Consider the following 20352-nt stretch of genomic DNA (forward strand, 5'->3'; position numbering starts at 1 on the left):
TCCATGTTGGACCTCATTGTCAATGTTAATGTCCAGTAGAGCATTCACACTTCTGTTGTCCTCTCTAATCCTTTCATACGGGCTACTACACCGTCTGTCCTTCTGTGTCTCTCATGTCTGTCTGCGTCTGAGTTTGAACTGGGAACAACACTAAACTGAGAGGTTTAGATGTGAGAAACATTGAAAAACGAACTGAAAAAGGTCATAAATGTGTCTCTAATGACTGATAAAAAAAATATGCTTCACATTAAAAGCTGTGTGAATCTTGCTTGAAAAGACTGCACTGTAAAAAAAAATCCTTTTGTTTTTTTGGAAAAAAAACAGGATTGCGGTTGCAAGAATAATTCTGTTAAAATACAGTAAAAATGTAAAGATGATTTGTTAGTTTTTTACTTCCAAAAATGGTACAATAATTTACCGTAAAACTACATGAAATGTAATGTTATGTTACAGTTTTCCCCAAATATAGTACATTTTTTACTGTAGCATTTTTACAGTCTTTTACAGTTAAAATGAAGGCCATTTTACAGGCTGTAAATAACAATATCCTACATATTGTGAGCATACGGTAGCTTCAGAATAAGCAAAAATATCCTTGAACTTAAGTTATGGTTAAGTTCTTTTGTTTTGAGTGTTTACTTAGTTATACTTTGAGAACAAACCTGTTCCCACCAATTAAAAATAAATAAAAAATTGATAAATGAATCAATCAGTCAGTCAATCTATTTGGGAAATCCAGGTACGTCCACATCCTCACGAGTAAAAATCCTTCATGAAGTAAATATATTTTTATTCTAAAACAGTTTGGGTTTGGTTTACCATTGTCTGTAATTACATAGTCTATACTTAGCTTTATATACAAACAATAGAAGTCTATGGTATACCCTTATTTAGATGGCTAGGTAAACATATGTGTGTGTGCCAGTCTCTCTCTCTCTCTCTCTTTGGCGTCCCTGTGTTTGGCTGGTATGATTGAGGTGAGCAGTTGAAAAGAGAGCCCCGTCAACAAACTGTTATTACCTCAATAAGGACGAGAAAATCGATGGGGCGGAGAGGAACAGAACATGTGTGTGTGTGTGTGTGTGTGTGTGTGGCGCCACCACTGCCAACGGGACAGCGGCCAAGACAAGAGAGATGGAGAGAGAGCGAGAGATTATGTATGATTCTCTGTTCCTCCATATGTTCGACCTCTTCATTGAGCTCAACACTGTTCTGAATGTCAGAGGTGCCAGTGTGCTGGAATAATTTCTCTTCCTCCTCTCAAGCACACACACACACACCCTCTGCTGTGACTCAATTACTGGTGGTGGAGCAATAATAAAGTCCGGCCAGCAGAGACTTCGATCGCTGACCTGCCGGGAGGCACCGCTGGACAGCTGACTTCACCATGATGGATCACCTCTGGGTGCCCGAGCTCTTAAACTTACCCACACACACACACACTACTCTTAAACATACACTCACATGTATATTCATCACCAAACATACACACTTGAGAAACGAACAGAATAATTTCAACAAGCTAAACAAACTCAATACTCCTATAGGGTGAATGTTGAATGGGAACTTGTGAAGTTTCGGTGATTTTTGATCTTCCTGAATCCACATTATTGTTGATCCTGGGACAATATTCCTATCAACCAATCAGATGTCAGGGCTAGAGAAAGGTGGTTGTCTAGAGTAAGACTGTGATAGGTTGATTTTCATCAACGCATAATTTTCCTCTGAGATTTACTCTAAAATAATATAATAATACATGTAATAGCTCAGAAACAAGCTACTCTAAATATAATATAATACAGTATAATAACAATATAATATAACAATATTGAGGAAACACTGGAAAATTCATTTTTAAAACCTTTAGTCAATAATATCTATAATTGTTTTTCTAATGACTGATAAAAGACTGAAAAAAAAAACACAAGGAAATAATTGTATTACATGTTTTGTTCAGAAAATATTTGCTATAAATAATTAACAATAAATATGTCTCATAATATGTCATATTCCAAACAATTAAAAGAGATGTCTATTTATAATATAATATAATATAATATAATACATTAATAATATTATGCATTTTGTAATTAATAAATTAATAGCAACACTTAATAATATATATATAATATAATATAATACATTCATAATATTATGCATTTTGTAATTAATTAATGAATTAATTAATTAATTAATTAATTTCAACACTTAATGGATGGGTATTTAACTACAAGACTATTATATATTATATTATATACTATAACTATAACTATAGGCATCCATAAGCACCAACGCATATTGTTCTGTCGCTTTAAATGCTCAAAACACTTTAAAGCACAATGGATCGGGATTAGCTCTCAAAGTTCAAACCATATCTTTATAGTTATTGTTATAGTTAGTGTTCTAGGTGTGAACAGGCCTTTTTTATTTAAATCAAAATGCCAGAATTGTGTTTTAGTCCCAAACCTCAGGCCTAAGCTGAGGTCTAACCCCAAATCACTCCCCACAAAAAAAAAAAAAAAAAAAAAAAAAAAACACAAATAAAATAAAGGATTTGTCAATAGGAATGATGTTCCAGGACCAACTAGAAAGTTGATCCAGGAACACGTTGTACTTGGCGAATTCTAAGCCAATGTTTTCTGACTCCTGACCTAGTCCTGGTATAACTGAGATTTGAACTGTAAATCCCAGTGATTGAACAAAGCCTGTTTTATGACATATTTCTAGAGGTCCAGCACAACAAATACAAGCCAAAAACTCATATTTGGACTATTTACACAACTACATTTCAATAAGACCAAATAGCCCAACCTGAAAATCAGTTAAAGCCCTATAGAGAGTACCTGTTACACTCCGAGGACAACATTACAACAAACACAACACATGCAAAACACGGCTCGATATACACGTAGAAGTAGAACCACAGCAACAGACAGAACGTTTTTCTTTTTTCCATGATGCAACTCTTTCTGTCCTTTTGCAACAGACTCTAATGTTCATCCAAGCAGAATTATTACCATATGAGTTTCATCACCGAGACAATGATGACATAACCATGCAGCCCGCCATCTCAGTCCTTCATAAGTGAGAATCATTACTTTGATGTTATAGCTAATGCTGTAGCACTCTTTCTGAATCAAGGAAAGAGGATCTGGAAGCACTTAATAGTGATAGCAGAATGTCAGATGAAATGCATACGGCTGTATAATGATTCATGATCCAGCCCACCCAACATGGATTCTTGATAAACCCGGTTAGTTCAATGGAGTCATGCAATTAAGCCTTTAAATATTAATCAGCTATCAGTCAGTTATATATATAACACCTCATTTCAACAGCACATTTCCATTGATGTGTCTTTAACAATAGTGGAAAGGCTACTCATACCTTTGGCAGGCGTTCAGGATCTCCTGGATGTCGAGGTATCACCTTCTGTAACCGCTGAAAACCGTAGTCTATGGTGGGCTCGTTCAGGGCTACAAACAAAAGCAGAGACAAATCCATTCATTTTAGGTCAATTTTAGAAAAGACTGCTTTGTTTTTTATTGGTACTTTACATGTAACACTAGTACATAGCTGACCGTTGTAAGGCTGTTGTAAAGGCTCTCCATATTTTTTGGAACAAAACATGGACATTTAGTAAATCTCTCTAAATATACAGCTACAAAAATGCAATATTAATAAATACAGCGGTTCTAATGGAAGTCATTTTAAATTGTTGGGAATTCTTACGCCCATGTTAAGTGCAGGGAGGAGCGCATATAGCATGTAATCGTAGGACGTTTATGTTTTTACGTTTAGCGCAGCAATTACTTTGCATAAAGTCTTTATGCTGTCAGAAACGCGAAAAGCCTGTCACTCAGTCTGAGCGAGGGATGAGATGGAGGACCATTTGCTCCAGTAATGGACAGAAAATGGAAGTAGAAGAAGAAGAACTGTTTATGATGGCACTTTGTTTGTAAAGTGCCACAGTTTTACGAGCCTACTTAAAAGTAGGGGACCAAACACAAACTCCTAATGGCAGTAGCATTTAAGACAGTTCTGTTATACGTTATAACCAGCTTAGACAAACTACTATTTTTAAAGAGAAACACACACACACGCACACAGACACACACACAGAACATTCATTCTCTTAATTAAATTAATTCTTCTGATATAATTGCATTAAATCCTGTACAAACTAGAACAATTCTATATAAAACAATAGTAGACTTAACATCAAAATTTAACATCTAATGTTAAAATATATATTTTAAATGTAACCTTCTCCCTTTACACACTTTGGTCAGTTCAGTTTCAATGTCTATCCTTGTATTGTTCAACTGGTCAAGGTTGATATGGCATTAAGAAAGTAATTAGCAATAAGTAATGCAATACTTTTTAGAGAGAGTAATTAACACAGTAATCTAATTACACTGTTAAATATGTAATTAGTAGCTAGTAATTAATTATTTTTTTAGAGTAATTTGCCAATTTGTATATGTAAGTGTATGTACTATAAATTACTAATATAATATAATATAATTAGGGCTGTCAAACAATTAATCGTGATTAATCGCATCCAAAATAAAAGTTTGTTTTTACATAATATATGTGTGTGTACGGTGTATAATTATTTTCTATATATAAATACACACACATGCATGTATATATTTAAGAAATATTTGCATGTATATACTGTGTATATATATTTATATTATATATAATTTATATTATATATAAATATTTTATATATAAATAACACATTTTTCTTAAATAAATATGCATGTGTGTGTATTTATATATAGAAAATAATTATACTCCATACACACACATATATTATGTAAACACAAACTTTTATTTTGGATGCGATTAATCGTTTGACAGCCCTAAATATAATATAATATAATATAATATAATATAATATAATATAATATAATATAATATAATATAATATAATATAATATAATATAATATAATAAACCCATTTTGTAATAAATTAATTAATTAAACATAGAAAGGAAGGATGACAAGTCAACCATGACATTAAATGAAAAATGTATATCATATTATATTATTAAATACTTTATTAATCTAAATCGCACAACCTCCTTTACAACATTAGATATAACCTAAAAACACAATTTATATATATAAAAAAAGCAAAAAATACTTTTTTATTGTGCAAAGCATTCAATCTCGATCGTGTTTCAACAATGTTGATGAAACCATTTACAAGAGCTTAAATTCCTGTATTCATATTCATTACAGCCTGTGTTTAACAGGTGCCAAGTTATGTGCTGTCCTTTGTTTTTTTTTTTGGTTAGCATGTGGTCCAAAACATAATGGGATCTAAAAATGCCATCCGATCAGAACCAAAATATGAACATCTATTGCAAAACGTTCATAAATAACATGTCCAAATGAGTGTCTGGTCCCAAGGCTGTTGAAGGATGGACGTGAAGAAAGAGAGAAAAGAGGAAGAGAGAAAGAGAGAGTGGTTTGGGCAGTTTGAGTGTGAGGGAGTGTTAGGGGCTGCTGGGTCATGAAACGAAGGTACTTTCCTGTCGGTTGGAGCAGATGGTTAAGATACTGTAAACTCTATTTAAGTTATATTGAAGTTAGTATGTGGCAATTAAGAACACATAGGTTATGACTGTATAAGTGCTGCTGTTCACAGTTATTACCATAATAAATGACCTTCAATTACACATTTCCTTAGAAATGTTGGTTGATAATATCTAATTAATCTGAAACACCTGCCTGGATGAAGGAGAAAGAAACCGGTGTCAGGAACCGGTGTGTGCGTGTGTATTCCTGTGTGCGTGGCATCTGTTAATAAAGTGATATGGAGATGGATGAGTCAGTGCGCTAGGAAACACATTCACATGCTTGTATGTGTCAGGAGTACTTCACTCTTCTCTTATTGCCATTGATTTCTACATTGTATCCAATCCTCTCACTCAGCCTGGGGAAAACATTCACTTACCGAGAGACCCAGAGGTCGAGAGAGAGAGAGAGAGAGAGAGAGAGAGAGAGAGAGAGAGAGAGAGAGAGAGAGAGAGAGAGAGAGAGAGAGAGAGAGAGAGAGAGAGAGAGAGAGAGAGAGAGAGAGAGAGAGCGGGGACAAAGGGGTTCTCAAGACGTGTGGGGAAAGATAAAACACTAGAATTTTGTTTTTCACAAGGAATTGTATTAAAGAATTGACCATAATATACCCTTGGTTTCAAACCATGTCAATAAAATCAGCTTTAAAACATTATATTATATTATATTATATTATATTATATTATATTATATTATATTATATTATATTATATTATATTATATTATATTATATTTAGTGCTGGGCAACGATTAATCGTGATTAATTGCATCCAAAATAAAAGTTTGTGTTTACATAATATATGTGTGTGTACTGTGTATAATTATTTTGTATATATAAATCCACACATATGCATGTGTATATTTAAGAAAAATGTGTCATTTATCTATAAAATATTTATATGTATATATTTATGTATAAATATATATATATATACAGTATATACATGCAAATATTTCTTAAACATGCATACAAAATAATTATACACAGTACACACACATATATTATGTAAACACAAACTTTTATTTCGCATGCGATTAATCACGATTAATCGTTGCCCAGCACTAATTATATTATGCTAACACAACTTATTGCATTAAAAAATGAATAGCAAAAATTACATTTGTTTCCAAATAAATCTGCAGGCCACTGTATGTCCACTTGGAAAAAAAGGACGATGACAATCATGCCTTCTTAAACCACTGTATTTTTGGAGTCGCGTTCCAACCCCCTTTAGAAAAATAACCCTACGAGAAACTGTGTTTCTTATGAAAGAACCTTTCCTCTACTTTCAACACAGGCTGATACTGCGGGTCAATGTGTCCCTCAAGAGAATATGAGTTTCCAATTTGATATACTTTTTGATTGGGTCACCACTCACCACATCCTCTAACCCTCACTCTCAAGAACACAGAGATATTGAGGGCATCGAGACATATAAAGTCAATTTCTATAGAGGAAATAATCCCTTAAGTTACTTCAGGGGTCTAACAAGGGACAAACTCAAGAGAATGAAGTTCTCAGAAGGAGAATGAAGCCCTTCAACTATTTAAATATCTCTACTGTACCAAAAGTTCTCTTCCCAAAATGGGGAAGTGGGATTGTTGTTGGCCTAACTTTTCACTGTAGCCAAGTGCAGTATTCACTACATGTGAAACAAGCTCTAACCACACGGTAAGTATTTATAGCTTGGCCCAACTCCACTTCTTCAAACTGTTTTATTGTTTTCCTCGTATTAATACCACATGGCATCAATTTGCACAGGGATGTTGGTTTATAGTTCTCCCTTGGTAGCTCTAGCGGTTAAATAGACAAAAATAGCCTAAGTGAGAGAAGTATCTAACTGTGCTATTAGCTAATTTAGCAGCTCAAAATGTTTCAGAAGGGAGTTGTTAAAAGAATATCGGTTAGAACAATGGAATTGTGTGCTTGCATGGCAAAGGAAAGCAATCCAATGCAGCTACTGTAGTTCTGCTAATAGAGTCGATATCATATATTGACATGATCCTAGCTTTGGGATACTTCAATGTGGGAATCCAACGGCTTATGTGGTACGGCTGGTCTGCCTGATCTAAATCATCTGAACTTAACGGATTTGTAAGAAATTTGGGAATTGCTTTGGTGACAGAGATTTAGATAAGTAAACATCTTGAGCCAAAGCAAATATAGTCTACTAGTGTCCACAAAGGATCAATGAAACGTCTGTGAGCTGTCAGCACAAAACGATTGGCTGATACTGTCATACTGACTAGAACATCATTGGCAATAAATTAATGAGCAAATATGCCCCCGCCCTTTGCGTTTCGCTTATTTCCATCCCTCGCTTTTCTGAGAAGAATCTCTTGCAATCACAGAGATCAATGCTTATTGAAATTTCATGAGGGCAGATCCAGGCCTCATCATATTTCACTATAATGACCTGGAGGAGAGAATGTTGTGAGTAGAGGGATAGTGAGGAAAGAGGAGACGGGGAAGCATGAGGTAAGTCCTCATTTCATTTGAGCATAGTAAAGTATGATGGGTAGTAGTTGGGTATATAATTGCCTATTGCACATACGCTCACTCTACAATAGAGCCCAACCCACACAAAATCCAATAGATTAATTAGATTAATAGATTCAATAGACCTTACTCCTTTTTATTAGGGCTGTCGATTTAACGCGTTCATTTAATTAATTAGTTATGGAAATATAACGCGATTTAACGCATTTAATGCACCCGCCCCGTACCTTTCATTCAGTTGATTGGTGACGAACATGAAAGCAGGGCAAAAACTCGAGAATGCGGTTAGAATGGCCCTAAAATTCAAGATATCAGAGCAAAAATGCCCCTGTATGAGTTTTTTTTCTTTACACCATATGATATAGCAATATCACACGAGTGTTGTTTTTATTCCGAATAGCACGTGTGCAAATGTGACATTGATTTTATACAACAGTTCAATAAATAAGTTAGATTTTAGACGCAATATTGTCTGTTTTTGCTCAGTTTTGCCAACAAAAATATTACCTGTATTTTCACGTTTTGAGCGAATCAAATGGGTGAAGCAATGATTCAATGGCCCATTCATAGAGAGAGCCATTTACTTAATTCCCGAATGAATCAGCCGTTTGAATGAATTGAATGAATCGACTCAAAGGCTTACTAATTTACACATTTACTGCCACCTACTGGCAGTTTTAGTTTCTTATTTAGAGTATCACTTCATTAAAAAAAAATTATTTCATATCTTGGGTATAGATTGCCCAGAAATTAAAGTTGTGTTTATTTACATTTACTCATCCTCATGTCGTTTGAAACCTGCATGACTTTCTTTCTTTTGCAGAACATAAAAATATATTTTGAAGAATGTTGGTAACCAAACTGTTTTGGTCTGTAAATATATCGGAAAACCAATTCAGATGCAGCTTCTGAAAAAATAAAATAAAATTTTTTGTTGTAGCCTAAAAGTTTTGTAAAAGTAAAAGTTTTGTAATGTCTATTTGATGCTTTTCTCAGTAATAATGACTTTAAATTATCTTTTGGGGGTAATTTCTCAGCCAGAATTGATCTGCAATTAATTTGCGATTAATTAGAATAAATAATCGGCACATCATGTAATTAATTATATTTTAAATGTGATTTTTGAATGAATCTAATGTGAGAATTGGTTGTTTGTCCACTGATTCATGCCTTACTTCAGTGACAATTAATAACATTGAGCACTAATTGAGCATCTAATTGAGCACATTGAACACATAGAACCAGTGATTGAATCAAATCAAACTAAATAAAATCTAATTCAAGGTTATCGAGTGAAAGAGAATTAATCAACTGTATAATAAAATCAATTCTATTCTAGATCCAGGTTTTGAATCAAATCATACAAATTGAATCTAGCTAAATAAAATCAAATGGAAATTACCAAATCAAAGCAAATTAATTAAATCTCTAACAGAATTAATTCCATTCAAGAACCACCAGCAGCACAAACACTGTATACTGTAGTCTTTCACATTCTTTTTAAAGTGTCTAAATCAAATCAAACAAACTGAATTAAACTGAATCAAATCAAATGAATCAAATCTATAAAAGAAATTGTTCTATTCTACAGCCAGCAGTTCCAGAGGCCTGACAGCACTATCACACTATGGATCATCTTTCACAAAAAAAATGTTTTTTTTAGAACAAGCTAAGAACTGAATGAATCAAAGTCAATGATTAAATAAAACAGATCAAATCTATAAAAGAACTGATTACGTTCTATAATGAGAAGACCACAAACCTTGACAGAACTATGTCTGTATGGATCACTAAAAAAATAGCCATCAAATTCCCAAGTACTGAATGGGACTAAACACAATGAATAGAATCTGCAACAGAATCTACAACCAGCAGGTTGGGTGCTCTAGCAACACTATGACGCATGGGTCTTTCACTAAAACAAAGCTTTCCAAGAATGTTTGAATCAAATCTACAAACTAAATCAAACTCAAAAGTTATCAAATCATCCGATACAGATTCTATTCTTGGAACAAGCAGGTCCGTGGCTCTGACAGCACTATGACTATATGGATCGTCTTTAACTAAAACTCTCATCCTTTTCCTGCTATAGTACTGCGGTAATGAGCAAGGGAATGTCACCACTTCCCTCCCTCCCCCTCTTCACCTCCTTCCCTCCTTCTTCCCACCACTCCCCCCTTCAGGTACGAGCTCAAGGCAAGAGCTCTGGGGGATCAATACCCACGGCAGTGGAGCGTTCAATACCTCTGAATTATTGCTTCATTCCCCCCCACCCCCCCTATTATAGATGAGTTATTTTTTCCAAGCCACACCACTTTAAGATCAATAGAGAACAATCTTATTCTTGTCTTTCCCCCTGCTCTTTTTCTACCACACTATATTCTTTCTAAAGTTGCATCTTTATGATAAAAAACAACAGGCAGTAAAAGAGATGTAAGAGGCAGATGTAGAGGAATAGCAGCTGAATTTGGTTTGAAGTACGCTTTCTTTACAGAAAGAAGGAAATGTTTCTTCACATGACAGAACTTTACATAAATATATGTGTAGTATTTTAGTATTTTAGAGTGGCTCTTTTCTCATTACTTTGAGAAATACGAAACCATTCTGGTGTTTTTTTCTGCTTGGTGTGCTGACTAATAACGTATTTCCATTGTGCGTTCCACTTGTTTTCAGTAGGGCTGTGTTATATAATAAAGCCTCAAACCTCGTCCTTTGGGGTCTTGTTAGCAGTGTGTGTGTTGGTGTGTGTGATTCATCTACCATCTACAGCACTGCTAGACTCAATTCGAGCCGCTGCCGAGATATCTGGCTGCAGTCCGATCTTGTGACCTGGAATTGTCTGTAATCTAATTGGAGGTGCTCGTCCCATCCGACAATAAAGCATTTAGTTGGCAGCAGTAGATCCCGCAGAATTTTTATTGTCACCAATTACTGCCCGTCTAGCCAGCAGAAAAACGCTTTGCTATTAAAATGCAATATTTGGTTAAATCAGTGTAAAAAAAAAAAAAACTCAAGTATTGAGCCACAAATGTATCAATCTAACTTTCATCAAAGTTTCTCCACTTCTGAAACGAAATTTTGTTTTTCAAACCCTTCCTCCAACCACTCACTATCTAATCAATTTCTGATTTGATTGAAATTCTGTTTCATCATGGAAGTAAACTGGGTTGCAAATGCAGTTTATGACAACTTTGAAAGAAAGTATTGATAGGAAGTAGTAAAGTTGTGATCTGGCATCACTGTTCGGAAATATCAATCTCATAATTATGAAACTGAAGAAAGTGTGTGAAATGGGGAACTGAACGGAAAAATGGCCTTTCTTTCTCAGATCTGGTTCTATGATTCCTGTGAATGTTATGGCAGTTCCATAGGCAGGATTTGTCTCTGTTGCTCCAATGGTTTATCGATTGGCACTTTGCACTTCCTCCTAACAAACACACACCGCTGACATTCAGTTTGAGAAGTGACACAGAACCTACACTGTCAATTATATGAGATGTATTAGTTTGTCCCCAGGGATCTGTATACGGTGTCCAGTACAACTGAAACACCAGGATGAGAGAGAGAGACGGAGAGAGAAACCCTGCTGAAAAAAAAAACTAGCTTAAACCAGACTAAAGTGGTTTGCAGGTCTTAGCTGGTCACCAATTTTTTTACACTGTTGAGGTCAGTCAGATATAGGGATGCAGAAACAGTAAAATTCTGGCCGATATTGGCCAAATTCCCCGGTTCTACTGTGAAAAAAAAAGTTGCTGCCTTGAATTTTTAAGGGCCAGGTGCGGTTTGAGGACCCGATTACGCCTTCTCACGCACCCCCTGCCAACCTGTGGAGACGGGTAAGTGTTGCACCGCACACTCAGACCCCACTTCGGGCTGCCTTCGGGCCTTCCGAGTAGGGTCTCTGTCATCCACTTCGCTGCCCCACCCCGGGTACGTCTGTGGTGCCTCTGGTCCCCCAGGCCCGGTTCGTGGAGAGAGCGTGGTGTTCGTATCCTCAACTATCTCTACGACTGGCTGATACCAGCTCAGTCTCGGTAGCAGTTATGTGAGCACAGGGACTTGCTGCTCCAGCATATCAGTCAGTTGGGTCTTCGGGTCAACTGGGAAAAGAGCAAACTCGCCCCCGTGCAGAGGATCTCTTTTCTCGGTATGGAGCTGACCTCGGTCCACCAGATGGCACGTCTCAGAGAGGATCGTGTCCGGTCGGTACTGAACTGCTTGAATTCTGCCAAGAGCAGAACAGTGGTCCCACTGAAACTTTTTCAGAGGCTGCTGGGGCATATGGCATCCGCAGCTGCAGTAATGCCGCTCGGATTGCTTCATATGAGACCGCTTCAGCACTGGCTTCACGGCCAAGTCCCGAGTTGGGCATAGCAGAACAGCACACTCCGTGTGACAATCACCCCGGCCTGCCGCCAAACCCCCTTCGTTTCTCCGGGCCGGAGTGCTCCTAGAACAAGTGTCCAGGTATGCTGTGGTCTCCACAGATGCCTCCAACTCCAGCTGGGGGGCATGCAGTAGCGGGAGTCTGGGTGGGCCCCCAACTGCATTGGCACATCAACTGCCTCGAGTTGCTAGCAGTACACCTTGCTCTGAGACGCCTCAAAACGCCACAGCTCGAAGTGTTGGCTTACTGCGCCAATCAAGTCAAGTCAAGTTAAGTCAAGTTTATTTATATAGCGCTTTTCACAACGTAGGTTGTATCAAAGCAGCTTCACAGTATTAAATTAAAACAATACATCAATGTTTGTTTCTAGTGGAACGTCCAAATATCCCCAACTGAGCAAGCCAAAGGCAACAGTGGCAAGGAACCGAAAAACTCAATCAGGTGACCTAATGGAGAAAAAAAAAAAACCTTGGGAGAACCCAGGCTCAGTCGGGGGCCAGTTCTCCTCTGGCGTTTATGAACTAGAGGTCGGATTTAACTGTAAGATTAAAAGTATTATATGAATGCCTGGCTGAAGAGATGCGTCTTTAATCTAGTTTTAAACTGGGAGATCGAGTCTGAGCAACGAACAGTATCAGGAAGGCTATTCCAGAGTTTTGGAGCTAAATGTGAAAATGCTCTCCCTCCTTTGGTGGATCTGGATATCCTAGGTATGACCAAAAGCCTCGAATTTAGTGATCTTAAAGAGCGCGATGGATTATAGGGCGATAGAAGATCCGTTAAATAGACTGGAGCTAAGCCGTTTAGGGCTTTATAAGTCAGTAGCAATACCTTGTAATTAATACGGAACTTTATAGGTAACCAATGTAGTGATGATAAAATTGGTGTTATATGATCATATTTTCTTGATCTAGTTAGAACTCTAACGGCAGCATTTTGGACTAACTGCAGCTTGTTTATTGAGGATGCAGGACAACCGGCTAATAAAGCATTACAGTAATCTAGTCTCGATGTCATGAATGCATGAACTAACTTTTCTGCGTCAGAAACTGATAGCATGTTACGTAGCTTAGCAATGTTTCTAAGGTGGAAAAAGGCTGTTCTTGTAACATATGAAATATGATTTTCAAAAGACAATTTGCAGTCTAATATAACACCCAGGTCTTTTACTGTAGAGGATAAAGTAACAGGACATCCTACTATGTTAAAGTTGTATTGTGAGAGGTTTTGTGGGTGGTTTTTTGAACCGATGATTAGTACCTCCGTCTTGTCTGGATTTAATAAAAGAAAATTGCGCGTCATCCAATCTTTTATATCTTTAACACACTCTGTCAATTTGGATAATTTAGCGTTTTCATCTGGCCGTGATGAAATATAGATTTGAGTGTCATCAGCATAACAATGGAAACTAATTCTATGTTTCCTTATAATATTTCCAAGTGGCAGCATATATATTGAAAATAACAGAGGGCCTAACACAGATCCCTGCGGCACTCCATAGTTTACTGGAGTTATAATGATCATTTTTCTCCATTTAAATAGACAAAATGGTAGCGGTCAGATAAATACGATCTAAACCAGCTTAATACTTGTCCTTGAACACCAGTATAATTTTGTAGTCGATCTAAGAGTATTGTGTGATCTATAGTATCAAACGCAGCACTAAGATCAAGTAAAACTAATATTGAGATACAGCCTTGGTCAGAAGATAAAAGTAAATCATTTGTAATTTTAACAAGCGCAGTTTCAGTGCTATGATGCGGCCTGAATCCAGACTGAAACTTTTCATAGATGTCATTTTCTTGCAAGAAAGAGCCCACTTGAGCGGACACAACTTTTTCTAGTATTTTAGACATAAAAGGTAGATTTGAAATGGGTCTATAATTTGCTAGATTATGTGGATCTAATTGTGGTTTCTTAATGAGAGGTTTTATAACTGCCAGTTTAAATGTTCTTGGAACATGACCTAAAGATAAAGATGAGTTAATAATATTGAGGAGAGGCTCTTCCACTACAGGTAACACTTCTTTCAGTAGTTTAGTTGGTATAGGATCTATTAAACATGTTGTTTAGATGAAGTGATAAGTTTATTTAACTCTTTTTGTTCTACAGTTGTAAAGCACTGTAATTGTTCTTGCGGGGTGATAATTAAGGCTGAATTATAAGGCGCGATTGAGGATTGAACGTTTACAATTGTGGTTCTGATGTTTTCTATTTTCTCAGCGAAGAACTTCATGAAATCCTTACTACTAAACTGTAAAGGAATATTTTGTTCAGGTGACATCTGTTTATTTGTTAGTCTAGCCACGGTGTTAAATAAGAACCTAGGATCACCGCTGACCCTGGGCTCCGCTCGGCTCCTCAGCGAAAAACAAGTGGTACGTGCATCCGCTTCCGTATTTATGCCCGCGCTGCGGGGCGGAGCGCGAGATGCGAATCTCGCACGGTAATCGTTTTTTCAATACAGGCTCCCTAAGCGTGATCCCAATCACTACGGTACATCCGACTACCTCCCCACTCCCTCCTTCAGGGAACGAGGGTTACATACGTAACCGAGACGTTTACCATGGTGGGAAATAAGCTAGACCAGTTTGAACCATGAACCACCTTAGCCGGGAAAACTCTTGGAGGAGCATTTAAAGAAGTATGTCAAGTGTATTGCATGTACTTGTATGAGAACAATGTGCCTTCTTTTTTATTCCTTTGTGTTCTGTCTAGCTGTTTAACAACAACAAAAAAAGCTCTGTCTTGTAACTTAATAGTGTTACAAAAAAATCTAAATGTATTTCTCACATAAAAAGCACAGATTTTCTTGTGTCGTTGTCTGCAAGACCTTACATTCAACTTACGTTCTTGTTGTGGTTGACTGATTTAGCCATTTATGGATTCCGACTGCAGTTGTAGTTTCCAGGTAGTCATTGATTAATGCCCAGCCAGAGACTGGCGGGAGGCATCCGTGGCTTTGCCTGTATTGATTCAATTAGTTCTGAGTTCTTGCTAGTGTTCTATGCAAATAGCCTTTGCTAGTGGCCTCGGCTAACAGAGGCTGATTAGCATCACCAGCTGTCTGCTGGGTACTTCTAATACCCATGCCAGCTGCCATCTTCGTGTGCCAGTTGCTTAACGTTGGTGATGCCCCAAAAGGTGCCAACTTGAGTTCATTTTCAAGGCTAAGGTAACAGTTGCGTAAGTTTAAAAAGCTGAATGTTACCCGTTTGAAGTTTGAAGATTGATGCTAAAAGGCATGAATTTCACTACATTTGCTTCTATTTCCAAAAGAATTCTGAATGTGTTTGAGAGAAATTACTGATAGCAGTGGGTGAAATAAATTAAATAATAAATTTGCCATCTGTGTCTCCCTTTGAATGTCACTGGTTGCCACCTACAACTCTTTAACCATGTCTATCGTGGCACTTAACTTCTGTGGACGAACATTTCCCTCTCACTTTCTCACTGGAACAAGTCCGTCGCCCTCTCAAAAGATCCATCTGTGCACCAGATCAGCTATTTTTCTCTTTTATTTCGCCTTTGATTTAGAATCACTTTCAAGTGTGTCCTCTTGTTTGTGTGGGTGTGTGTGTGTGATGATTTAACACCAGCGAGGACGTACAAACAAAAAGCAACAGAATAAAATAACCATGAAATTAACCAGCGAGCTGACCTTTGACCTCATGGAAGAAGGCATTGATCGGGTTGGAGAATGAGGTAAGACCAAAGCGCAATTGCTTTGTCTCATGAACACTGGAGTAATTGGCGACAAATAGTGTTCAATTTGTTAACGAAGAGTATGATGAAAAATGTTCGTCAGCAACTTTTTTTTTCATGACTAAAACAAAACGATGACGAGACGACACCAAGGTCATTAAGTGATAACAAAATATTACAGTCTTCTGTACAAACCTCTACTACAAGCTTTCATGATTGCGGTTGCCAAATGTCACAAGCTTAAATCCCCCAATCAGAGCTTTTCTCTTAAAAGGATACATTTTCTGCCCGGTGTTTTATTTAATCTTTGCAATCTGGCAACCATGCGCACGCACTCTCTCTACACTGTCGAAGTGCTGCCGATTATCTGAAAACAATGACAAACAAGTAAGCTGGAGTTTCCATTTGAGATATTCTGTTTAAATGAATATGTCTGTGTTCCTTTAAGAGCCGCTTGCACTGTTTACTGTGACTAAATCTGTGATCAAACCTTCTCAGTGATGAAATGTAATAAATCCAAACATGGATCTAGTTTGTAACCTCTTAGTGACAATGCAAAGTATTTTATGCTGTTGTTTTAAACACAAATTTAATTTGGAATTACTATTAGGAATTTCACTACTCAGTTCTGTCTGTGAAAACATGCCATTATAGTGCCAAAAAAAACTAAATTAGAAAAAAATACTAAATTAGACCACGACTACACAAAATATTTATGTGTGGGTGTTTTTATGTAAATTTTTGGCTCTGTGGACTTTGTAAAATACACTCTTAAAATATTTAATTTGTCTAACAGTTGTATACAGTGTATAAACATACATGTACAACAGTGTACACATTATATGAGAAATCAGTCATTTGTGTCATGTAGATCTGCTATGCCAAACTTAACTGAGGCAGTTTTGTGTTTGTTTGTGTATTTACGCAGTAATAGTTTCATGTAAACTGCACGGTTCTTCAGTTTGTTTCACTGTTTAAATAGTTTCAATATGGAGGCCTATAAAGTGCAGCTTGTTTACTTTCTTGATTGTAACAGGTTTTATGAGCATTAGCTGTTATATTTTCTCCATCAACAGTAATTAAGCTAACAAAGCCGTACTTCTTAATGGAGCGGGGTTGTGTCTGTGTGTATGTGTGTGTGTGTGTGTGTGTGTGTGTGTGTGTGTATGCGTTAGTGAGAAAAATCAACAATAATCCTACTTATAGCAAATAATCCATATATATAGCATAAATAATCAAACAAAAATGTATACACATATAAACATGAAAACATGCTCAAATTTTTAATGTATATATATATATATATATATATATATATATATATATATATATTAAAATGAAAAAGTAATAAATAATTATATAAATATATCATCACTCTAATATATATATATATATATATATATATATATAAGTAAAATCACACCTCTCCTGTGACCAACCTGTTTTTATATACTTGAAACAAGTCAAAAGTTTCCTCTTTCTTGTTTTGAGATGAAACGGCTTACCTGTGTAGATGAATCTTCCTGGTGTGCCTTTGCAAAACTGTTTGGACTTATAGGAGAGCGTGACCTCTACCACCCCAGGGATGTGACGAGGAGGGGTCTGAACTCTGATGGCATGAGGTGTGATGAGCTGTGAGGAGAAAATCAGAGAGAGGATGTCAGAACCAAGGAGGTCTATAATACCTAGAGAAAGCTATCCATTAGCATTCACGTTCCCCTCAATGGCAGTTGCTCGGCTGCCACAGGAAGTGTGACAATTGAAATCGGCCATCTTTGCTCATGGGCACTCAGTTATGCAGCCAGGTTGTTTTGAGCCAATCATCAGAGCTGTAAATGCCATGTGACTCGACTAATGGCTCTGAAGCTGCAGGGAAATGATGGTGTGCCAACAAACACAGTCCCAAATCCTTCATAAGTGACTATCCTGACATGTGACTTGAAAGGCAACAGGCATTTGAGAGGAACTGACTCCATAGATCCACTAAAAACCACTAGCTGATAAAGAAAAAAGTCTCTGAAGAGTGAAGTTTGTTGTGAGAAAAGCTCTGGCAGCACTTGTTTGCAGATGCTAGTTGTGTTTTGTGTGTTCATTTACCCTGGCTGATTAAGTTCTTTGATCCAGTTCTGATCAGTAAACAATCTGACTGCGTGTGTGCCATGTGTGTGTGTTTGTATGTGTGTCTAATCAGTATCAGGCTGTTTATGGTGGGTGGTGAAGGGATGGCGTAGATGAAGGCTGGGAGAGGACAGGTGGAGCTCCTCAGAGACGTAATTAACGGCACACTGTCTTTCAGCATCTCAGTCTATATGCATGTGGTTCATTTGAGCTGTTGTCTAAAACATCTTCCTCTTTGAAAATTTGTCTCTCACAGTCATAAACTCGGTTTCAAACCAGTAAACAAGGGAACTTCCCAGCCTGACAGCATTTATGGCATTAGACGCATTCCGGATGCAAAGGGCCTTCCAAACTGAAGCCAGCTAAATTATGCTGACTTCTAAGATATCTAGAGTTATGCAAATGTAAAATAACATTGGATAGTTTTCATTGTAAAATTTTAATACAGATTAATGCTTACAATTAAAAAGTTATTCAATCAAGAGCAGCGGGTGTTTTTCTCCTTGTCTTTTATTCTTTGATTAACATGACAGACAGAAGCAGGTTTATTAGGCTGCTGTCACTTTAAGAGCTGATGCACGGATCCAATATACTGTTACACACCATGCATTTCTCTCAATTATTTATGTGCCAAAACTGAATATTTTCACCTGAATAATCAGCAAGATGGGCATTATGACACAATTTGGTATGTTTTTGACTGTTTAAGCGTAATAAGCCAAAAAATAAATAACATTTTCACTCTTGAGACAGCTTTATGAGAGCGGCACTTATATAGATCAGTGGGGCGTGCGTTTTTGGTGTGAGTGTGAAACCTGTATCGATATATCGATACTGCAGAAAAGGAGTATTGGAACCGTTTCAGATATTTCAGTATCGATACCAAAATATCGATAGTTTTGACAACACTAAAGATACCTAATTTCTCCCAAATTCTAGCCAAGACAATCCCAGAATGCACAGTGAAAAAAAATGGCAAAAGGAGTCAAGAGAAATGTTAATAGATACTCGTATGCTATTATGAATTCTATTTAAGGAATAGGCTATGACAGAAATAGTAAGAGTAGCATGCTAGTGTGCTATTCCGAAATCAACTATTGACTACATGTGTAATCCATTCGTTAAGAATCCATAATCATTCGTAAGAATGAAAGAAAAAGATCTTCCTTGGACCCTCCCCTGCTCTTATTCTCTTCCTCCCTTGTTAGATGCTATCTGTGGTAATCAGATCCCCACTGGCACTGCAGCTGAAGGGAACTACGTGGCTCTTGATGGGCCCCCCGTGTATGGGGGTCATGGGGTCAGGAGGTAAAGGTCACAAGGTTACGAGGTCCACAGGAACCGCTATTGGGAGATTTCAGCACAGTGTATTTAATCGTTACCAGATGCAGTTCATCATAACCACACACACACACACACATACACACACATTCATTAGCTTGTTTCTCTGAAAGCTAATAGCACTTAGCATCAACAGATCAAAGAGGTTTGTTGAGTATGCAGTGGGAAAATTGTATCAGGGTTGGTGCTGTGATGAACACTCAGTCGTGCACATGAAGAGTGGCTGTCTGAAGAGAGAAGTACTCTAAAATACTCTAGATCAATGTGTTTGTGTATGTGATTTACCACCACTGATTTGAGCATCTTTAAACCCGTTGTAATTGAGCAGTTAGCCAGTTTTACACAAGCTGCTCAATTTCTTGTACAAAGATATGTCAAAACAATTGAGTAGCTATTAAAAGTATTACATTTCTCAATCACTTAAGCACAGTAACTTAATCACCTGCATAATGTCGGCCTAACGTAACGCTAATGTATTCTGATAGATAGGAGAATGGGTGAAAGGTGATGGCTTTAAATAAGCTATTTAAATAACAACACAGGAGGGCTTTTGTTAAGCTAAACTAAATCTAGTCTATTTGAACTTTGACTAATCAATTGAGAAAACTTAAAATTCAACTCAAAAGAGAGAATAGACATTCCAAGTAATAATTATTAGATAAAAAAATTGCTGACTTACAAGCTTAATATTATCTCACAATTATTCATTTGT

The 20352-nt window shown here is 36.9% G+C and overlaps 1 protein-coding gene across 5 annotated transcripts in view; it reads right to left on the reverse strand.

Annotated features, from left to right (window-relative positions):
• ebf1b (EBF transcription factor 1b) overlaps positions 1–20352 on the reverse strand; it is a 131767-nt gene that overhangs the window by 15290 nt on the left and 96125 nt on the right. For all 5 annotated transcript variants that reach the window (XM_079847858.1, XM_079847857.1, XM_079847856.1 and 2 more), the window contains exons 10-11: positions 17687–17813; positions 3388–3476 (exon numbers count right to left, since the gene is read on the reverse strand). In XM_079847858.1, the coding sequence (XP_079703984.1) occupies positions 3388–3476; positions 17687–17813 (216 nt within the window). The remainder of the gene's footprint in view (positions 1–3387; positions 3477–17686; positions 17814–20352) is intronic.

Source organism: Squalius cephalus, assembly GCF_949319135.1.
Source record: "Squalius cephalus genome assembly, chromosome: 17".
NCBI lineage: Eukaryota > Metazoa > Chordata > Actinopteri > Cypriniformes > Leuciscidae > Squalius > Squalius cephalus.